Consider the following 16,812-nt stretch of genomic DNA (forward strand, 5'->3'; position numbering starts at 1 on the left):
GCATTTGCACTTTATCACGTTTGTGTGAATCTAATACAATCAACCAAAATTTGACATTTGTTGTTTCCAAGCATTAAAGAAATGACAATATCCAAGTATATAATTTTAACACTATGTATAATAAATTCTCTTTCTGTGCAAAATATATAACATGTGTCAATATAAGTATGTCTAATTCTGCATTTTGAACGATGAACAGGGTCATAAATACTTGCATAGGAACTGAGACAGAAATCAGAAGGAATCATTCCCCGATCTTGTGATCCATGTGCTCCTGGTTCTTTGTTTTCTTGACACTATGACAGGATTCTGAAAATGTCTCCTTTTAACTGTGTCTAGGTCCCCCGCAGAACTACAGTAAGAAACTTCTTATTGAGGCTCTAATAAGCAATAGAAAGGAAAAAACTGTTCAGCCAATAAGAGTAAGCCACGCCCAGCCGAGGGAGGTATAAAAGGCAAGTTCAGTCAGCTAACCCACACTCCGCATTTGGACGTGTAAGAGAGAGCACCTTTCACTTGAGCTTCAACATGGGAAGGGGAAATGAAGACTCTGATCTCCACTGCTCCTCTATCCAAAGCTCCACAGTCCAGCCCCATTTCCAGCAGATCTCCTTTACAGAAAAGGGCTCAGATGAGAAGAAACCATTCAAAAGAAAAGACAACACCACCTCCTCTCAATCCAATGAGAAGCACATACAAACGCAAGGTAAGCCCTTGGGCTGTTTCTATGGAGGCTGGAAGGAGGGCTGGAATCAGAGATACTGAGCTGTGTGTCTTTGTTAGGGTTTTATTTTGAGATTGGGGATGGGAAATGGTTTAGTATCCTCAGAGGGCTTTGAGAAATGTGTTCATTCATGACATTGGCAGAAGAGTTTCACTTGGAAGACTGTCCGCACACATGCATCAGAGATAGACTATGGGACTCTGTCTAGGGAGAGGTGAGTTACTTAAACTTTCTTTTGCAGTAGAATCGGAGCCCAATCCAAATGAGGAGAATTCTGAGGAAACCACACTGAACGCCGGAAACAACACTGCTGGATCAGGTAAGATCTGACTCTTTCAAGGTGGGAAGGGACAGGGCAGCACCACAGGCTTCCCTAGCAAGGAAACGGGTAGCTCCTTGGCAGCCAGAGCCGGACAGATTTTGGACACTGAAGAACAGTGGGGTTTGGTGGTAACCTGAGCTCCTGAGTGTCCAGGATGGACTTTGAATTTCAGGGTGTTCAGTTGGAGGCACTTTCTCAAACTCTCATTGTATCCACAGAACCAGAGTCCAGCTCATGTCAGGGAAATTGCAGGAAAAGAACAATCAGTTCCAAGGAGAGCTGCCAAGACAGAGCAGGTAGGATCCTGGTGTTTTTTGTTGGTGGTGGTGTTTGTTTTGTTTTATTTTGCCCCAATGGGCAAATAATTAGAAAACTTTTATACGAGGCTTGAGCAAGAAGAGAATTATTTAGTGACAAGAAAATTTTTGAGATCTTAGCATCCAGAATATATTTGGGGACTCAGAAGGGGTTCAGCCTCACTTTATTCCAGGGGGAGAGACAAGTGGGGTTTACCTGAGCACACAGGAGTTTCCAGAAATGAGGGTCTGTGGGAACTGTTCTGGCGAGTCTCTCACATGCTTTCTCTGTAGGGAACTGTCCAGAAGAGGAGCGCAGCTCAACAATGAAAAAAAAGTCGAAGTTCTCCACTGCTGTGCACAACAGTGAAATCCAGGAGACCTGTCATACCCACCATAGGAGACATTTGAGGGCTCACACTGGACACAGCAAGCAGCACAGGTCTCAGGCACTAGGAGTTCAACCACCGTCACTTCAAAAAAGCTTGGTGACCTCCGTGCGAGCTATATCAGAGGCTATTTATCAAGACCTAGCCCAGGTGTGGGCACAGCTCATCCATTCTCCACTGACCTGGGAGCAGTTCACATGGCTCACTCAGCTCCGGGGGGCTCTGTGTGCTCATGTGCAGACCTTCTATGCCATGGCCATGCAGGCAGCTTATGCCTTCCCCGCTGAGGACTGGCTTGTCCCAGACACACTGCCTGATCCTGGGGATTCACCCCTAGATAGAGAAGTCCACCCTGTCCCTGGCCAGGAGATAACTGAGCCTGTCAGTGGATCAGATGAGGCTTGAGCTGCAAGCACCCTGACCCTGTTCAGCAGAGGATGCAGCTCTGGGAATGAGAACACGGACCTGCTACTTCTGACTCTTCCAGATGACCAGCAGTGACGATTTTAGATGCACGGTGTTAATACATGACAGAACCTGAAGCAGTCACAGAAAAGAAACTTGAACAATATACTCAGAATGGTAAGCCCTGCATTTTGCAGAGGGCTAAGGCTACAGGCTGATTTTATACTTCATGTTAGACATTTGGTGCCTTTTGGATATCTGATGACAGTCATGCATTTATATGTAATCAGGAAAATATGATAATGTAATCATATTATTTGCATATTTTAGATTTTAGGAAAGTAAATATAAAATTATATGCCTTCTTTTTTGAGACAGTGTCTTGCTATGTTACTCAGGCTGAAGTGCAGTGGCACAATCTTAGCTCACTGCAACCTTCGTTTCCTAGGTTCAAACAATTCTCATGCCTCAGCCTCCCAAGTTGCTAGAACTAAAGGCATGTACATATATATATATATATTTTTTTTTTTTCTTGTATTGCTAGTAAAGACAGAATTTTGGCTAATTTTTTTCCTTATATTGTTAGCAGAGACAGATTTTTGTCATGTGGGCCAGGTTGGTCTTCAACACAAGTGATCTGCCAGCCTTGGCCTCCCAAAGTGCTGGGACTACAGGCACGAACTGCCTTACCAAGAAATTGCTCCTCTTTTAATTCAGAAATGGTTGTAGGTTCTTACTCCTCCAGCCTGAACCCAAGGAGTCCTAATATCCACAAACCAAGACTAGCATTACCTGTGGGAAAATGTTTATACATTTTTAGTTTGATATAATTGTAGTAAAATTACTATGTAATTGGTTTACTTTTAATATTTTACGTACAATTTAAGTCAAGATATATTAAACGGTAAATGGTTGTACTTATTTTTTCACCTGCCTCATGTATTTTTATTTTAAACATCCTAAATTTAAATTAAATTGTATTTTACACATTTCAATTGATCATACTGTGTTACAGAGTATGAAGACTTCATAATATACTTCAATACAGCATATTTTGTTATATTTGACATATATTGTACTTGTATTTTACACTGACATACAATCTTTCACTGTGTAAGTGTATTATTTGTTTGGTTGCTTTATAACTTTCATTTACTGTAATAATGAAATAAACATTAATGTTGTTTGGAATTTTAAATTTAAAGATAATTTGTCTGTCTTCCATATGGAATTTGTATTTACCATAGATGTGAAAATGAGACTGTCTTATCTTCACTTTTGCATCATCCTAACCCTGACCTCCCCACAGCCCACAGCTCTCAGGGAATAGTGTTCTATCCCTCCAGTAAATGGGGCCAATTCAGTGATAATACACAGATATCAATTGGAGATATAGAGCTTTTGTTCTTCACCACTGCAATAGAAAAGAATCACAGTAATGTGAGTCACGCAATTTTTGGGTTGACACTGCTTGTAAAAGTTATGCTTACACTATGCTGTAGAATAAATCTGAAATAGATTTACATCTAATAAACAAATGCACACACATAAATAAGGTGTTTAAATAACAATGTACATACATTAATGAAAATAAACTTTATTGCTAAAAAAAAGTTGACACACACGATTGGATCATATAATGTTGAAAAAATAGAGATAGAGTAACAGAGACAGAGAAAGGCAGGGATGGAGAGAGAAAAGGACAGAGGGACAATGGAAAGAAGAAAACGGGGAGAGAGGAAGAAAGGGTGGCAGCGAGGGAGGGAGGAAGGGGCGGACAGAGGGAGAAAAACAGCAAGAGACAGAGGGAGGAAGGCAGAGAGAAATCCATCCTCAGGCTGTGATGCAGGAGACTTTCCTTTGTGGTTTCACTCTCGCTTCTGCGTGAAAATGAGCAAGACCCAAGCACCTGGAGTGTGAGACTATCACGGCAAACGCGACACCAGTAACCATTGCTGCCTTCCTGGAGAGAGGACCTGAAAAACTCAAGACTGTCTTGGAGGTTCATTTCCGCATTCCACACTTCCAGGGTGCTTTCTCCCTGCAAGCGTGTGTGAGCCCAGAGAGAGGCTTCCAGTTTCCGTGGAGTCCCTGGAGAACCACAGAGAGCCAGCCCCGGAAGCGCCCCTTCCCCTTCGTCTCTGACCCCACCTTCACCCACCCCACTGGCCCTGGTCCCTGTGGTTTTCCGCTTCAGAGGCAGGGCTACCTGGGCCCACAGGGTCTCCGAGTTCATGTATATTCATGAATGCGGGGAGCCGGTAAGTCTTTACAGGAGCCGCTGGAGGTGCCAGCCTCCTGGCTGGACCTGTGTGCAGTGTCAAGGTTGACTGAGGGGCACGGAAGCCCGCCAGCGTCTCTCTACTGGTGTCTGACCGTGAAATTCTGGCCAGGTCTCCCCGCGATGGCTCTCCCCACGCCTGCAGACAGCCCTGTCCCCGTGGAAGCCCGAGAATGGCGGAGAGACTCCTTTGGACCCAGAGCCGAAGGGATGCCCTGCGAAGGTGCTTTGAGCGGAGCCCTACCCAGGCAACTCCACCAGAGAACAGTGGCCCAAGCGACAGGCACTCCGGAGCCCGGGGTCCAGATTTGGTTTCAGAATGAGAGATCAGGCCAGCTGAAGCAGCGGTGGCGGGCATCTGGTCCCCGACCTGGAAAGCGCAGCGCAGAAGAAGGCAGTGAATGCGGACGGCAGTCGCCCAATCCCAGACCGCCAGGCTCCTCCGAACCCTTTCGCCACCGGAAAGGAACTGGCCAGAGAGACCGGCCTTTCAGAGTCCGGGATTCGCACAGGGGACTTTCGTGACCAGGGAGCAAAGTCCCTCTGCTCCAGCCCAGTCAGGCTTCGCAGGCAGAAGAAACCTCCCAACCTCCCCCGGCACCGGGGACTTTTCGGTTCGCTGCGCTGGCTCCTCCGGAAGTGGCGTTCGCACCCTAAGACTCCTCAGTGAGCTCCGCACCCGAACAGATTTGGGGAACCAGGACCCGCAGAACGGCGGCCTGCTGGGCTCGGGCTCAGTGGGACAACTTGGGCCCGCTCCAGCTGAGTCACAGGGCTCCACAGACAGCAGGCCAGGCTTCCCGACCAGCCCGGGCAGAGGACTCGTCCCTTTTTCCGCGGCGGTCTTCAGTGGGGTGGGCGGAGACGCCAGTCCCGCGAAACCCCAAGACCCCGCAGCAGCCTGGCTTGCTCTTTTTTCCGCAGCTCGCCTTCTCTGCCTTCCCTCTCCACCGTCACTCGCCCCGCAGTGTCCCACCGGCCTACTCGCCATCACCGTGAAGCGCCTGGCAGCAAAACGTAGACCCTGAGACCCCGCGCAAACCCGGGTGCAGCCCTTTCCAGGCGGGAGGGAAGGCAGGCAGAGATGGGGAAAGGAAGAGACATGGAGAGGGAGGGAGGGGTGGAGAGAGGAAAGGACGGATGAATAGAGGGACCCTGAGACGGAGAGAGGGAGGGAAAGAAAAAGTGGGGACTGAGGGAGGGAGGGAGGAAGAGAGGGAGGGAGAAAGTGAGGAAGTGAGGGAGGGAAGAACTGAGGGAGGAAGGGAAGGAAAGAGGGAAGGAGGAAGGGAAGGTGGGAGGGAAGGAGGGAAGGAGGAAGGGAAGGAGGGAGGGAAGGAGGGAAGAAGCGATCCTGTGGACTATTTCCCCGAGCTCTGTGGGGACACAGAGACTTCCAGGGAAGTGTGGAAAATCAGCATTGTGCCAGTGCTCCCTTTTCCAGTTTCCAAACAGGCCATATTGGAAACTCCCCGTGCTGCAGGGAAACAGTAATCATTCTCAGAGGTTTCACTCTAATTTCCTACATGAAAATTAAAGAGATCCACACGCCGCCGTGTGTGACTATCACCGCAACTTCCACGCCAGCTCTGGCAATAGAGGAGGCAGCCTGATCTTGGGAAAAGGGGACTGATGGACATCCAGACACACCCCACTCCCCACCACCACCGCGAGCAAACCCTCCTCCCCCCACACACAGACACACACAGGTGCACATGCAGACACAAAGACAAAGACACAGACAAAGCTTGAAAGAGAGTAAGGGAGAGAGGGATGGAGAGATAAAAATGGAGGGAGAGAGAGAGACAGTGATAGAGAAAGAAAGAGAGGGAAGAGAGAGAGGGAGATGCCACAGAGTGTGCCAGATGGAGAGGGAAGAAAAAGAGAGAAGGTGAGGAGCCAGAGAGCCAGAGCATAGAGCCTTGGAGAAGGAGCGCTCTGCCTTGGTAGACAGAGCCCCTTTGAGCAGGCTGGGTAGGGTGGAAGGTGCTTGGGCCGGGCTAGAACAGAGTGGCAGGGCTGCCCACGCAGGACGACCAAGGGAGCCCCGAGATATGCTTTTTCTTGGATTGGTTGGTTGCTTTGGTGGTGCGTTTTATAGATCCTTGCTTTATTGGCTCCTCCTTGCCGTCTTGGTGCAGTGAGCCCCGAGATTTGTAGAGTGTGCCAGTCCTCGTGAGAGCCACGGCGCAGAGCATGACCACGGGCCCTGAGGCCTGGTTGTCTCTTGTGTCTTCAAGACTGAAGTTTACACGAAGCCGGTGGCAATGGGAATTCGGGTGCACAGGGAGGGCTTTTCATGGTGGCTGGCTAAGGCAGTAATCTTTCCCAGGGGAAAGCAGCCCACGCGTTCTGGAGCGGAGGTCTTGGCTGGCATCTGTGGAAACTGCTGCCCCTGCCCGCCCCTTTACCCGGCTTGAATGGTTGCAGTGGTGCCAGATGAGTGAATTGAACTGCCTGGGCATCCCAGGAGCAGGTAGACACCAGGAGTGGCTGGGAATCTGCGCCTGCACTTTCTTCATCGGGTCCCAGCCTGCCCCGCCAAGTCCAGGCTGGTGCTGAACTTCTGGTGGGGCTGCGGCAAGGCGGAAGAAGTTGGATGCTGCTGCCTGGCGGCCAGTTAGCAGCGGACCCCCACTAAGAGGTCCTGGGCTGAGGCGGGGGAGCAGGCGGGTGGAAAGGGGGTAGCAGAGTCAAGGGGCGATTGGAAGCCAGACGACAAAAGGGGAAAGGAGGGAGGCAGTGGGAAGCCAAAATCCGACAGCACCCGGTTTTCCCAGGTGGGCTCCCAAGCCGAGTACTAATCAGGCCGAACACTGCTTAGCTTCCGAGATCAGAGAAGATCCGGCACCTTTAGGGTGGTCTGGCCAGAGATGCCAGCTGTGCACCGTGGCAGCCACAAGAGCCCCACGTGGCCATGCCCACCATACTCCAAGTGTCACTGCCACCCCAAAGCCTCGGCGCTCGGATCAGGGACCTTCCAGCTCTCCCCGCGGCCGGGCTGCTCTCCCCTCCTACAACCTGAGCACTGCCAGCACCCCACTGCGCCTTCTGGCGATCTCCAGGAGCCTCCAGCGGTCGCCGGCAGGCAGAAGGAGCAGGCGGCCACCGCTGTGCAGCCCTATTGCCGTGCCAAGATGCCAAAGGCCTCCGTCTTCTGCCCAGGCTCTGGCTTCTCCGGGAGGCTTTTTTTCTGTAGACCCTCCAGGCCTTCTTCCCGCTCCCGAGCTCCCGAGCTTCCACCACATGGGGCGCTCAGGACGGGTTGTGCTCTGAGCTCGGGGCTCACGGTCCTTGGATACCCTCGGATCTCCTGCCTTGCCGCGGAGGAATTTGTTTGGATCCCCCCAACCCTCCTGCAAGGCCCTCTTTTGCCCCATTCACCCAGATCTGCCAGGGCTGCCCAGGGGGAACAGCCTGTCCAGCCCAGCAGGCCCTTTTCCTCACAACGCCCCCACCACTGTCGCTTGTCTCTAGGAGAACCCGGCCCCTGGGCACCTGGGTGGCTGGGCTCTGCTTTTCGTGGCGCTAGCTAGAGCCTGATTCCGGAAGAGGGGCTGACGGACACCCAGACACACCCCACCACAACCACGAGCAAACCCACCCCCGACACACACACAGACCCACAGGGGCACGCGAGCGCAGGGGTCTGTTGGACCCTCTGCCCCTGCCTGTCCCTTCACCTGGCCTGGACGGTTGCTGTGGCACAGATGAGAGAATTGAATTGCTGGGCGTCCTGAGAGCGGGTACACACCCAGGATGGCAGGACACTCGCCCTTGTGCCTTCGGATGGGGTCTCGGCCCGTCCCGACCCGCTAGGCCGGGCTCCTGGTGGGGCATCAAGGAGGTGGAAGAGGTGGGATGCTGCTGCCTGGCGGAGCTGTAGCTCTGGACCCCCACCAGGTTTCGGCCTGCGGCGGGGGATGCCCGCGACGAAAAAGGCGGAGCAGAGTCGGGAGTAGGTTAGAAGGCATGGGGAAAAAGGAGGGAGAGAAAAGCCAAAAGCCTACAGCACCCAGCATTCCCAGGCGATCTCCCACACAAGGACTACCCAGGCTCAACCCTGCTTAGCTTCCGGGACCAGACGCGGTCTGGTGCACTGGGGCGTGGGCCGGGTGGTGTGGCGCTGGAAAACGGCAGTGGCTCCTAGCTGCCGCAAGAACCTGGCCCAGCCACAGCTGCCGGACTCCAGGCATGGTCGCCCTTCCCGGGGCCCAGGGGCTTGGATTGGCGACCCCGGAGCCACTCGCCCCCCGAGGGGCTGGGCTGTTCTCCTCCCCTAGGCCGGAGCACTTCCGGCGGCTGTCCTGCTCTTAGGTTGGCTTCGCCCATCCTCCTACCATTGCTGGAGGCCAGGCCAGGGCCGGACCTGCTGCGCGCGGGGTGCCAGAGACCTCAGTCCCAGGCCCAGGCTCGGCGCTCTCTGGGCCTCCCTTCCGCGGAGGCTCCGGCTCTTCCCTCTGGCGTCTGTGCTCTGGAGCACGCACCACATCAGCCCGCTGAGGACGGGGTGTGCTTCGGAGCGCCAGTGCCCAGTGCCCAGTGCCCAGCGCCCGCGGTAGTGATCCGGTCCTCCGCCATGCCGCGGAGGGATTGTTTTGGATCCAACGCCACCCCTCCTGCAAAACCCCCATTTTGACCCAACTGCCCAGAGCTGCCAGGGCTGCCCAGGGGCGAACAGCTGGCTCAGCGCCGTGGGCCTTTTTTTTTTTCCCCACAACGCCTCTACCACTGTCGCTTGTCCTGATGAGGACCCGGGCAGTGGACAAGGGGGCATAGGGGTGGGGACCTCCTCTGCCAGGAGCTGGCACTACAGCCTGCAGCCTAGTCCCGGGAGGGAGGGGCTGAGCGACACCCAGACACACCCCACCACCACCACGAGCAAACCCATTCCCACACGCAGCCACACACGGGTGTATGTGCGCAGGCAGACACACACAGACAAAAACACAGACACAGCTTGAAGGAGAGCAAGGGAGAGAGATGGAGAGATGGAAACGGAGAGAGAGAGAGAGAGCAATAGAGAGACAGAGGGAGGTGGAAGAGAGAAGGGGACAGAAAGAGCTCGAGGTGGAGCAAGAAGACGTGAAAGAGGGAGGGTGAGGGAGCTAGAGAATGAGAGCCTTAGAGCCTTGCAGATGGAGGCTGTGCTCTGGCAGACAGGGCCCCTGTGAGAAGGCTGGGGCAGGGTGAAGGTGCTTGGGCCAGGCCAAGATGGAGGAGAGGGTTGCCTAATGTGGGAGGACCAATGGAGTCCTAAGAAACGTATTTTCTTGGTTTGGTTGGTGGCCTTGGGAGTGCGTTTCCTAGGGCTCTTTCTTGGTTGGTTCCTCTCTGCCCTCTTGCTGCCCTGGGCCCCGAGATTTGTAGAGTGTGCCCTTCCGTCTGGCGGGGGCAGTGGCTCCTAGCCTGCGCACCGGCTGAGGCCTGGGTCTCTCTCTAGTCCTTGGGACTGGAGTTTACACGAAGTCGGTGGCAACGGGAATCCAGGTACACAGAGTGGGTTTTCCCGTTGGCTAAGAAGGCAATTTCCTTCCCCCAGAGAAAGCAGCCCATGCATTCTGGAGTGGAGATTATGGCTGGCCTCTGTACGACCCGCTGCCCCTGCCCGCTCCTTCTCTGGGCTTGGACAGTTGCGGAGGCACCGCATGGGTGAATTGAATTGCCTGGACCTTTCAGGAGCGGGAAGACCCCCGGGACTGCAGGAAACACGCGCCTGCGCCTTCAGAGTCGGTCCCGGCCCATCCTGCCCCAGCCCGATCCGGGCTCTCAGTGGGACTGGGGCCAGGTGGAAGAGGTGGGTTGCTGCTTCCTGGAGGTGCTGTAGCGGCGGGCCCCCAGGAGGATGTCCCGGGCCGCAGCGGGGGCCCAGGCGGGCAAAAAAGAGGGAGTACAGTCAAGGGACAATTGGGAAGGCTGGCGACACAAAGGGGGAAAGAGGGAGGGAGCGGGAAGCCAAAAGGTTGCATCACTAAGTATTCAATAGAGTGCTGATTTTAGATCTTTCCTCGCTTCTCTGGTGGGCATTTATTGCTATAAATTGCCTTCTCGACACTGCTTTAAAAGTGCCCCGGAGATTCTGGCATGTTGTGTCTTTGATCTCATTTGTTTCAAAGAACATCTTTATTTCTGCCTTCATTTCATTGTTTATCCAGTCGACATTCAGGAGCCAGTTGTTCTGTTTTCATGAAGCTGTGCAGTTCTGAATTAGTTTTTAAATTCTGAGTTCTAATTTGATTGCATGTGGTCTGAGAGACTGTTATGATTTCCTTTGTTTTGCATTTGCTTAGGAGTGATTTATTTCAAATTATGTGGTCAATTTTAGAGTAGGTGCTGTGTGGTGCTGAGCAGAATGTATATTCCGTGGATTTGGGTTGGATATTTCTGTAGATGTCTATTAGGTCTGCTTGGTCTAGATCTGAGTTCAAGTCCTGGACCTCCTTGTTAATTTTCTGTCTCGATTATATGTCTAATAGTGACAATGGAGTGTTAAAGTCTCCGAATATTATTATGTAGGAGTCTAAGTCTCTTTGTAGGTCATTAAGAACTTGCTTTGTGTGCCTGGGTGCTACCTGGGTGCACCTGTATTGAATGCATATATATTTAGGATCATTGGCTCTTCTTGTTACATTGATCCTTTTACCTTTATGTAATGCCCTTCTTTGTGTCTTTTGATCTTTGTTGATTTAAAGTCCATTTTATCAGAGACTAGGATTGCAGCTCCTGCTTTTTTTTTTTCTCTCGATTTGCATGACACTGCATCCCTTTATTTTTAGCCTACATGTGTCCTTGCATATGAGATGGGTTTCCTGAATACAGCACACAGATGGGTTGTGACATTTTATGCAATCTGGAGGTCTATGTCTTTTGATTGGGGCATTTAGTCCATTTACATTTAAGGTTAATTTTATTATGTGTGAATTTGATACTGCCATTTTGACGCGAGTAGGTTGTTTTGTCCTTTAGTTGACACATTTTCTTCATTGTGTCGATGGTCTTTACCATTTGGTACAGTTTTGGAGTGGCTGTTACTGATGGTTCCTTTCCTTGATTAGTGCTTCTTTCAGGAGCTCTTGTAAGGCAGGCCTGGTGGTGAGAAAATCTCTCAGTAATTGCTTGTCCATAAAGGATTTTCTTTCTCCTTCGAATGTGAAGCTTAGTTTGGCTGGATATCAAATTCTAGGTTGACAGTTCTTTTCCCTAAGGATGTTGAATATTGGCCCCCATTCTCTTCTGGCTTGTAGGGTTTGTGTGGAGAGATCCGCTGTGTCTGGTGGGCTTCCCTTTGTGGGTAACTGGACTTTCTCTTTTGCTGCCCTTAGCATTTTTTCCTTCATTTCAACCCTGGTGAATCTGACGATTATGTGCCTTGGGGTTGCTCTTCTTGAGGTATATCTTTGTGGTGTTCTCCATACTTCCTGGATTTGAATGGTGGCCTGCCTTGCTAGGTTGGGGAAGTTCTCCTGGATAATATCTTGAAGAGTATTTTCCAGCTTGCATTCATTCTCTCTGTACATTGAGGTATGCCTATCAAATGTAGTAGATTACGTCTTTTCACATAATCCCATATTCCTTGGAGGCTTTGTTCATTTCTTTTCACTCTTCTCTCTATTCTTGCCTTCTCATTTTACTTCATTGCATTAATTTTCAATCTCTGATATATTTTTCTTCTGCTTGGTCAATTCAGGTATTGAAACTTGTGTATGCTTCATGAACTTGTCGTGCTATGTTTTTCAGCTCCGTCAAGTCGTTTCTGTTCTTCTCTAAGCTGTTTATTCTAGTCAGCGTTTCATCTAACCTTTTTTTTCTAGGTTCTTAGTTTATTTGCATTGGATTAGCACATGTTGTTTTAGCTCTGAGAAGTTTGTTATTACCCACTTTCTGAAGCCGGTTTCTATCAATTCATCAGATTCATTCTCCATCTATCTTTGATCCCTATCTGGTGAGGAGTTGTGATCCCTTGGAGGAGGAGAGGCCTTCTGGTTTTTGGTATTTTCTTCCTTTTTGCACTGGTTTCTTCCCATCTTAGTGGCTTTATCTACCTGTGGTCTTTGTACTTGGTGACTTTCAGGTGGGATCTGTAAGTGGACATCCTTTTTATTGATGTTGAAGCTATTTCTTTCTCCTTCTTAATTTTCTTTCTAGCACTCAGGCCCCTCTGCTGCAGGATCACTGGATGTCCACTCCAGATCCCACTCACCTGGGAATCACCCGTGGGGCTGCAGAACAGCAAGGGTTGCTGACAGTTTCTCCCTCTGCTATTCTCATCCCAGAACGGTACCCATCAGGTGTTGGCCTCAGCTTTCCTTTATGAGGTGTCTTTTTGGGTATATGGGGCTCAGAGAGTTGCTTGAGGAAACAGTCTGTCCCTTATAAGAGCTCAAGTGCTGTGCTGGGAGTTCTGTTGTTTTGTGCAGAGCTGCTGGGCTGGTACCTTTAAGTCTGTTGCAGCTGAACTCATAACCTCCTGTTTTCCCAGGTGCTCTGTCCTAGGAAGGTCAGCTTTATTTATAAGTTCCTGTAGTGCTGCTGCCTTTTTTCATAGATGCCCTGCCTGGCACGAAGTAGTCTGCATTGGTAGTGGCAGACTGCCTTGGTAGTAGGGGATGCCTTCCCCCCACAGAGCTGGGCCATCCCAGTTCCAGCTTCGCTTGTTGTGAAACTCTTAATCCAGAGTGTTTCAGATTTCTTGTCTCATGGGGGTGGTACCCGTCAAGCCAGATTACCTGGTTTCCTGTCTCAGCTCCCTCTCTTTCTATTGAATGGGCAGCTCTGTCTCCCAGGCATTCCAGGCACCAGTTGAAATGGCCACCCAAACTTTTGTGAGTTTCTTTGTGCTGACCCAGCACTGGCTGAAAGCACTGAAATTAAAACTCATGGTGCTTTTCTGCTCAAGAATCTCCTGGTTTGTGGGCAGTGAAAGCTTGTTTGGAAATGTAGTGAGCACTCACCTTCTGCACTGTTCTCGCTGGGAACTGCACTCCAGAGATGCTCCTATTTGGCCATCTTGGATCTTCCTTAATATCATGATTTCTAAGAAAAACTTTATAAGTCGTATGTTATTTATAATTCATATTTTGAATTAAAGGCTTCTTTTGTATTACATGTTTACACCACAGACATAACTGTGATTTTCTGGAGGATCACTTGAAGTAGCATCAGACAACATAGGGTAAATTCTTCACAATATACTATATACATCTGTGTGTGTGTGTGTGTGTGTGTGTGTGTGTGTGTGTGTGTATACACACACACATATATGTATAAATATACAAACACACATATATATATACACACACCTATATACGTATATATATATATATATGTGTGTATACACATACACACACACATGCACACGTTTATTTTGAAACAGAGTCTCACACTGTCTGTCTCCCAGGTTGGAGTGCAATGACATGATCTCAGCTCACAGCAACCTCCACCTCCTGGTTCACATGATTCTCCAACCTCAAACTTTTGAGTAGCTGGGATTACAGATACACGCCACCATACTTGACTAATTTTTTTATTTTTAGTAGAGATGAGGTTTCTCTATATTGGCCACACTGGTCTCGAATTTCTGACCTCGTGATCCATCCGCCTAAGGGCAAAGAAATTTTTGGAGGACATTGAAAGTGTGAAAGGAAAGAATGCTAATGTTCTAAAGGCTATAAAATTGGATAAGGAAGAATGAACAAAGACAGTATTTAAGGACAGTGGACAGCTTAGCATTTTGACAACAAAGAATAAAATGGTCAGTTCTGAATTGGAGAATGTAAGACACAACTAGGAAACACTGGAAATGGAAATTCAATCATGTCATTGTAGACTGGCTACTGCTCTACATGACTGTGACCAAAGCCAAATAACAGAAAGAAACTTCTTTCCAGAGAACAAAACCTGAACAGGTTTATTTACAGGAGACAATGAATTCTCATACATCTAACCTGAAAAAGAACAGCAAGATTCTTTCTGAAAAACTGTCATGCTTATTGTAAAATTAACAGCCTAAAAATTCAGCTCCAGCACACAAGATAAACTGTGAGAGAAAGGACAGGGCAGGCTGTCATCTTTCCTGTTGGAGGAACTTAATTATTCCAGCCTGCGGGCATTGGAGAGTACAAACCCACCAGGGGCAGAAGAGTTCCCACAGCACAGCACAGCTGCTTTACCAAATCATGGCCAGACTGCTTCTGTAAGCAGGCTCCTGATCCTCTTCCTTCTTACTGAACAGGACCTCCCACCTGGGGCTTACAGTTACCCTCACAGGTGTTCCGTGGCCAGTGGAGATTTGAGACATTCCTTAGACAGAGCTCCCACAGAGAGGGGCGGGCCACCAACTTTGCTGTTTGGGTGACTAGCTGTTCTGACCTGTGGGCTTTGGATAGCTTAAGCTGAACAGGCCTCGAAGTGGTAGCGCAGCACAGCAGGGCCACCTTGCAAAAACATGGCCAGACTCTTGTTTAAGTCAGTCCCCAACCACATTTCTAATTCCTGAGTGGAGCCTTTCAACAAGTTTATCTGGCTGCCTTCACTGCTCTTCTCTGGCTGACAGATGTTTCAAGGCCTCCCTGAGTCAGAGCTTCCAGGGGGAGGATCAGACTGTCATCTTTGCTGTTTAGGCGACTCAGCCATTTCAATCTTGGGGCTTCAGAGTGTCTGAGGCAACCAGGTGCTGAAGTGAACCCTCAGCACTGCACAGCTGCTCTACAGAAACATGGCCAGACTTTTCTAAAAGCAAGTCTCTGTTCTTATTCCTCCCAACTAAACAAGACTTCGGACCTTGTCTCCAGCCACTTCCTATAGTTGTGTTCAGATTGGCAACAGGATTGTACCTCAGTGGTACAGAGCTCCGAGAGGAAGAGACACACTGTCATCTTTGCCTTTTTTGCGGCCTTCACTGGTGATACCAAACCCACCGGCTGCTGCAGCTTCTCGGAGGGGAGAGTGTCCGCTGGGATGATTCTGAAACCGGGTGCTCAGTTCTGGAACTGGAAACCCCACAGCCTCGCAGGTTTAGACCCCAAAAGTATTTATTAACAGTAAACATATTAATTATTTAAAACATCTCTTTAGTTATTAGAGAAGTTGATAGTTACAATATAATGTTGCCTCACATTAGTTTTTAATTTTAACTGTGTCAGGCTTAATTTATGTCAGTTTTATGTATTGAAAACTGGACTCATTATAGACAGAATTCAGAGTTGACATGATATTTCCTCCAGGGCACAAGCTACTCTAAAGGACTAGATAAGGTTAGTTGACATACCTTTGATTTTTTGAAAAAATGCATATATTATGTTACTGTTTACTATTAATGAATACATGAGAGATACTGACTTAAAAGCCAGGAAAATAAATCTTTATTAAAACAACTAATTCTGTTCCAGATAATTTTCTAAGTACATTAAACATATTCAATTATTATGGACATAAGTTAACTTATGTACTATTACTTCATTAATTTTACAAATAATAAAATAGGCCTCAGAGTAATAAAGTAACTTGAAAAAGATCACACAGCTCATAGATAGTGATTTCAACACATATGCGGAGGTGGTTAGCCTAACTTTGAATGCTGCTTTAATCTCTATGTTTTACTCATCTCTAACTGGGGAAAGTGACAATAATCTACCTCACAGGACTGATGTGAGGTTTGAGGTATGAGAGCTCTGTAGAAATCTACATTTAAGTAACAGTTTTCATTTGTGTATTCTTTCAGGAAGGATTAAATTAGTTAGAATTCCTTAAGTAATTGCAAGATAATACAATAGGAAAAAATACATCAAACTAGTTACAGAGATAACTGAGCCCTAGATCAACAGTTTCTAGCCTTAGAAAAGTCATTTCCCTTTTATATTATTTCTTCACTTATAAACAAGACACAACACCTACCTTCCCTACTTCATAGGTTGACAATACAGAATATGTAATGTATATACGTACATGTACACACACACCATATAATGTATATTACATACAATTAAATAGTATATAATAGAGCAAATGAGAATATATTCAAATATAAATGTTTATGATAAATACATAACATAGTATTTTAAATATAACTTATCTTGAGATGTGTCTGTTCATATCCTTGTCCATTTTTTCATAGAGTTGGGTTTGTTTTGTTTTGTTTTTCTCTTTGTTCTTGTTGTTCGTTTGCTTATTGATTTAAATTCCTTACAGATTCTGGGTCTCAGACCTTTATCAGATGCATAATTTGTGAGTATCTTCTCTCATTGTGTGGATTATCTGTTTACTTGTTGACAGGTGTCTTTTGCTGTGCAGAAGTTCTTTAATTAGGTACTACATACTTGTTATTATTATTTTTTTTTAATTTCAATTGCTTTGAGGGAATTTGCCAAGAGTTCTTTGCCAAGGACAATGTCAGAAAG

General features: G+C 48.4%; 1 protein-coding gene across 2 annotated transcripts; it reads left to right on the forward strand.

The window, feature by feature from the left end:
- The first annotated feature begins 528 nt into the window (after positions 1-528).
- On the forward strand, positions 529-2,136 carry LOC141582050 (protein FRG2-like). Of its 2 annotated transcripts, none has more exons than XM_074389407.1 (4): positions 529-706; positions 966-1,043; positions 1,265-1,342; positions 1,637-2,136. In XM_074389407.1, the coding sequence occupies exons 1-4, from the start codon at positions 529-531 to the stop codon at positions 2,134-2,136; spliced, it is 834 nt and encodes a 277-aa protein (XP_074245508.1). The 2 variants fall into 2 exon arrangements, with proteins under 2 accessions (XP_074245508.1, XP_074245509.1); XM_074389408.1 differs by having other exon boundaries at positions 969-1,043.
- The last annotated feature ends 14,676 nt before the right edge of the window (positions 2,137-16,812 follow it).

This window comes from Saimiri boliviensis, chromosome 18 (assembly GCF_048565385.1).
Source record: "Saimiri boliviensis isolate mSaiBol1 chromosome 18, mSaiBol1.pri, whole genome shotgun sequence".
NCBI lineage: Eukaryota > Metazoa > Chordata > Mammalia > Primates > Cebidae > Saimiri > Saimiri boliviensis.

What these genes read in the sequence shown, in the direction of transcription:
- LOC141582050 (XM_074389407.1), top strand. Translation starts at nt 529, where the DNA reads ATGGGAAGGGGAAATGAAGACTCTGATCTCCACTGCTCCTCTATCCAA. An exon ending in GAAGCACATACAAACGCAAG is followed by an intron (nt 707 to 965) that starts GTAAGCCCTTGG and finishes TTTCTTTTGCAG; the next exon opens with TAGAATCGGAGCCCAATCCA. An exon ending in GAGCTGCCAAGACAGAGCAG is followed by an intron (nt 1,343 to 1,636) that starts GTAGGATCCTGG and finishes CTTTCTCTGTAG; the next exon opens with GGAACTGTCCAGAAGAGGAG.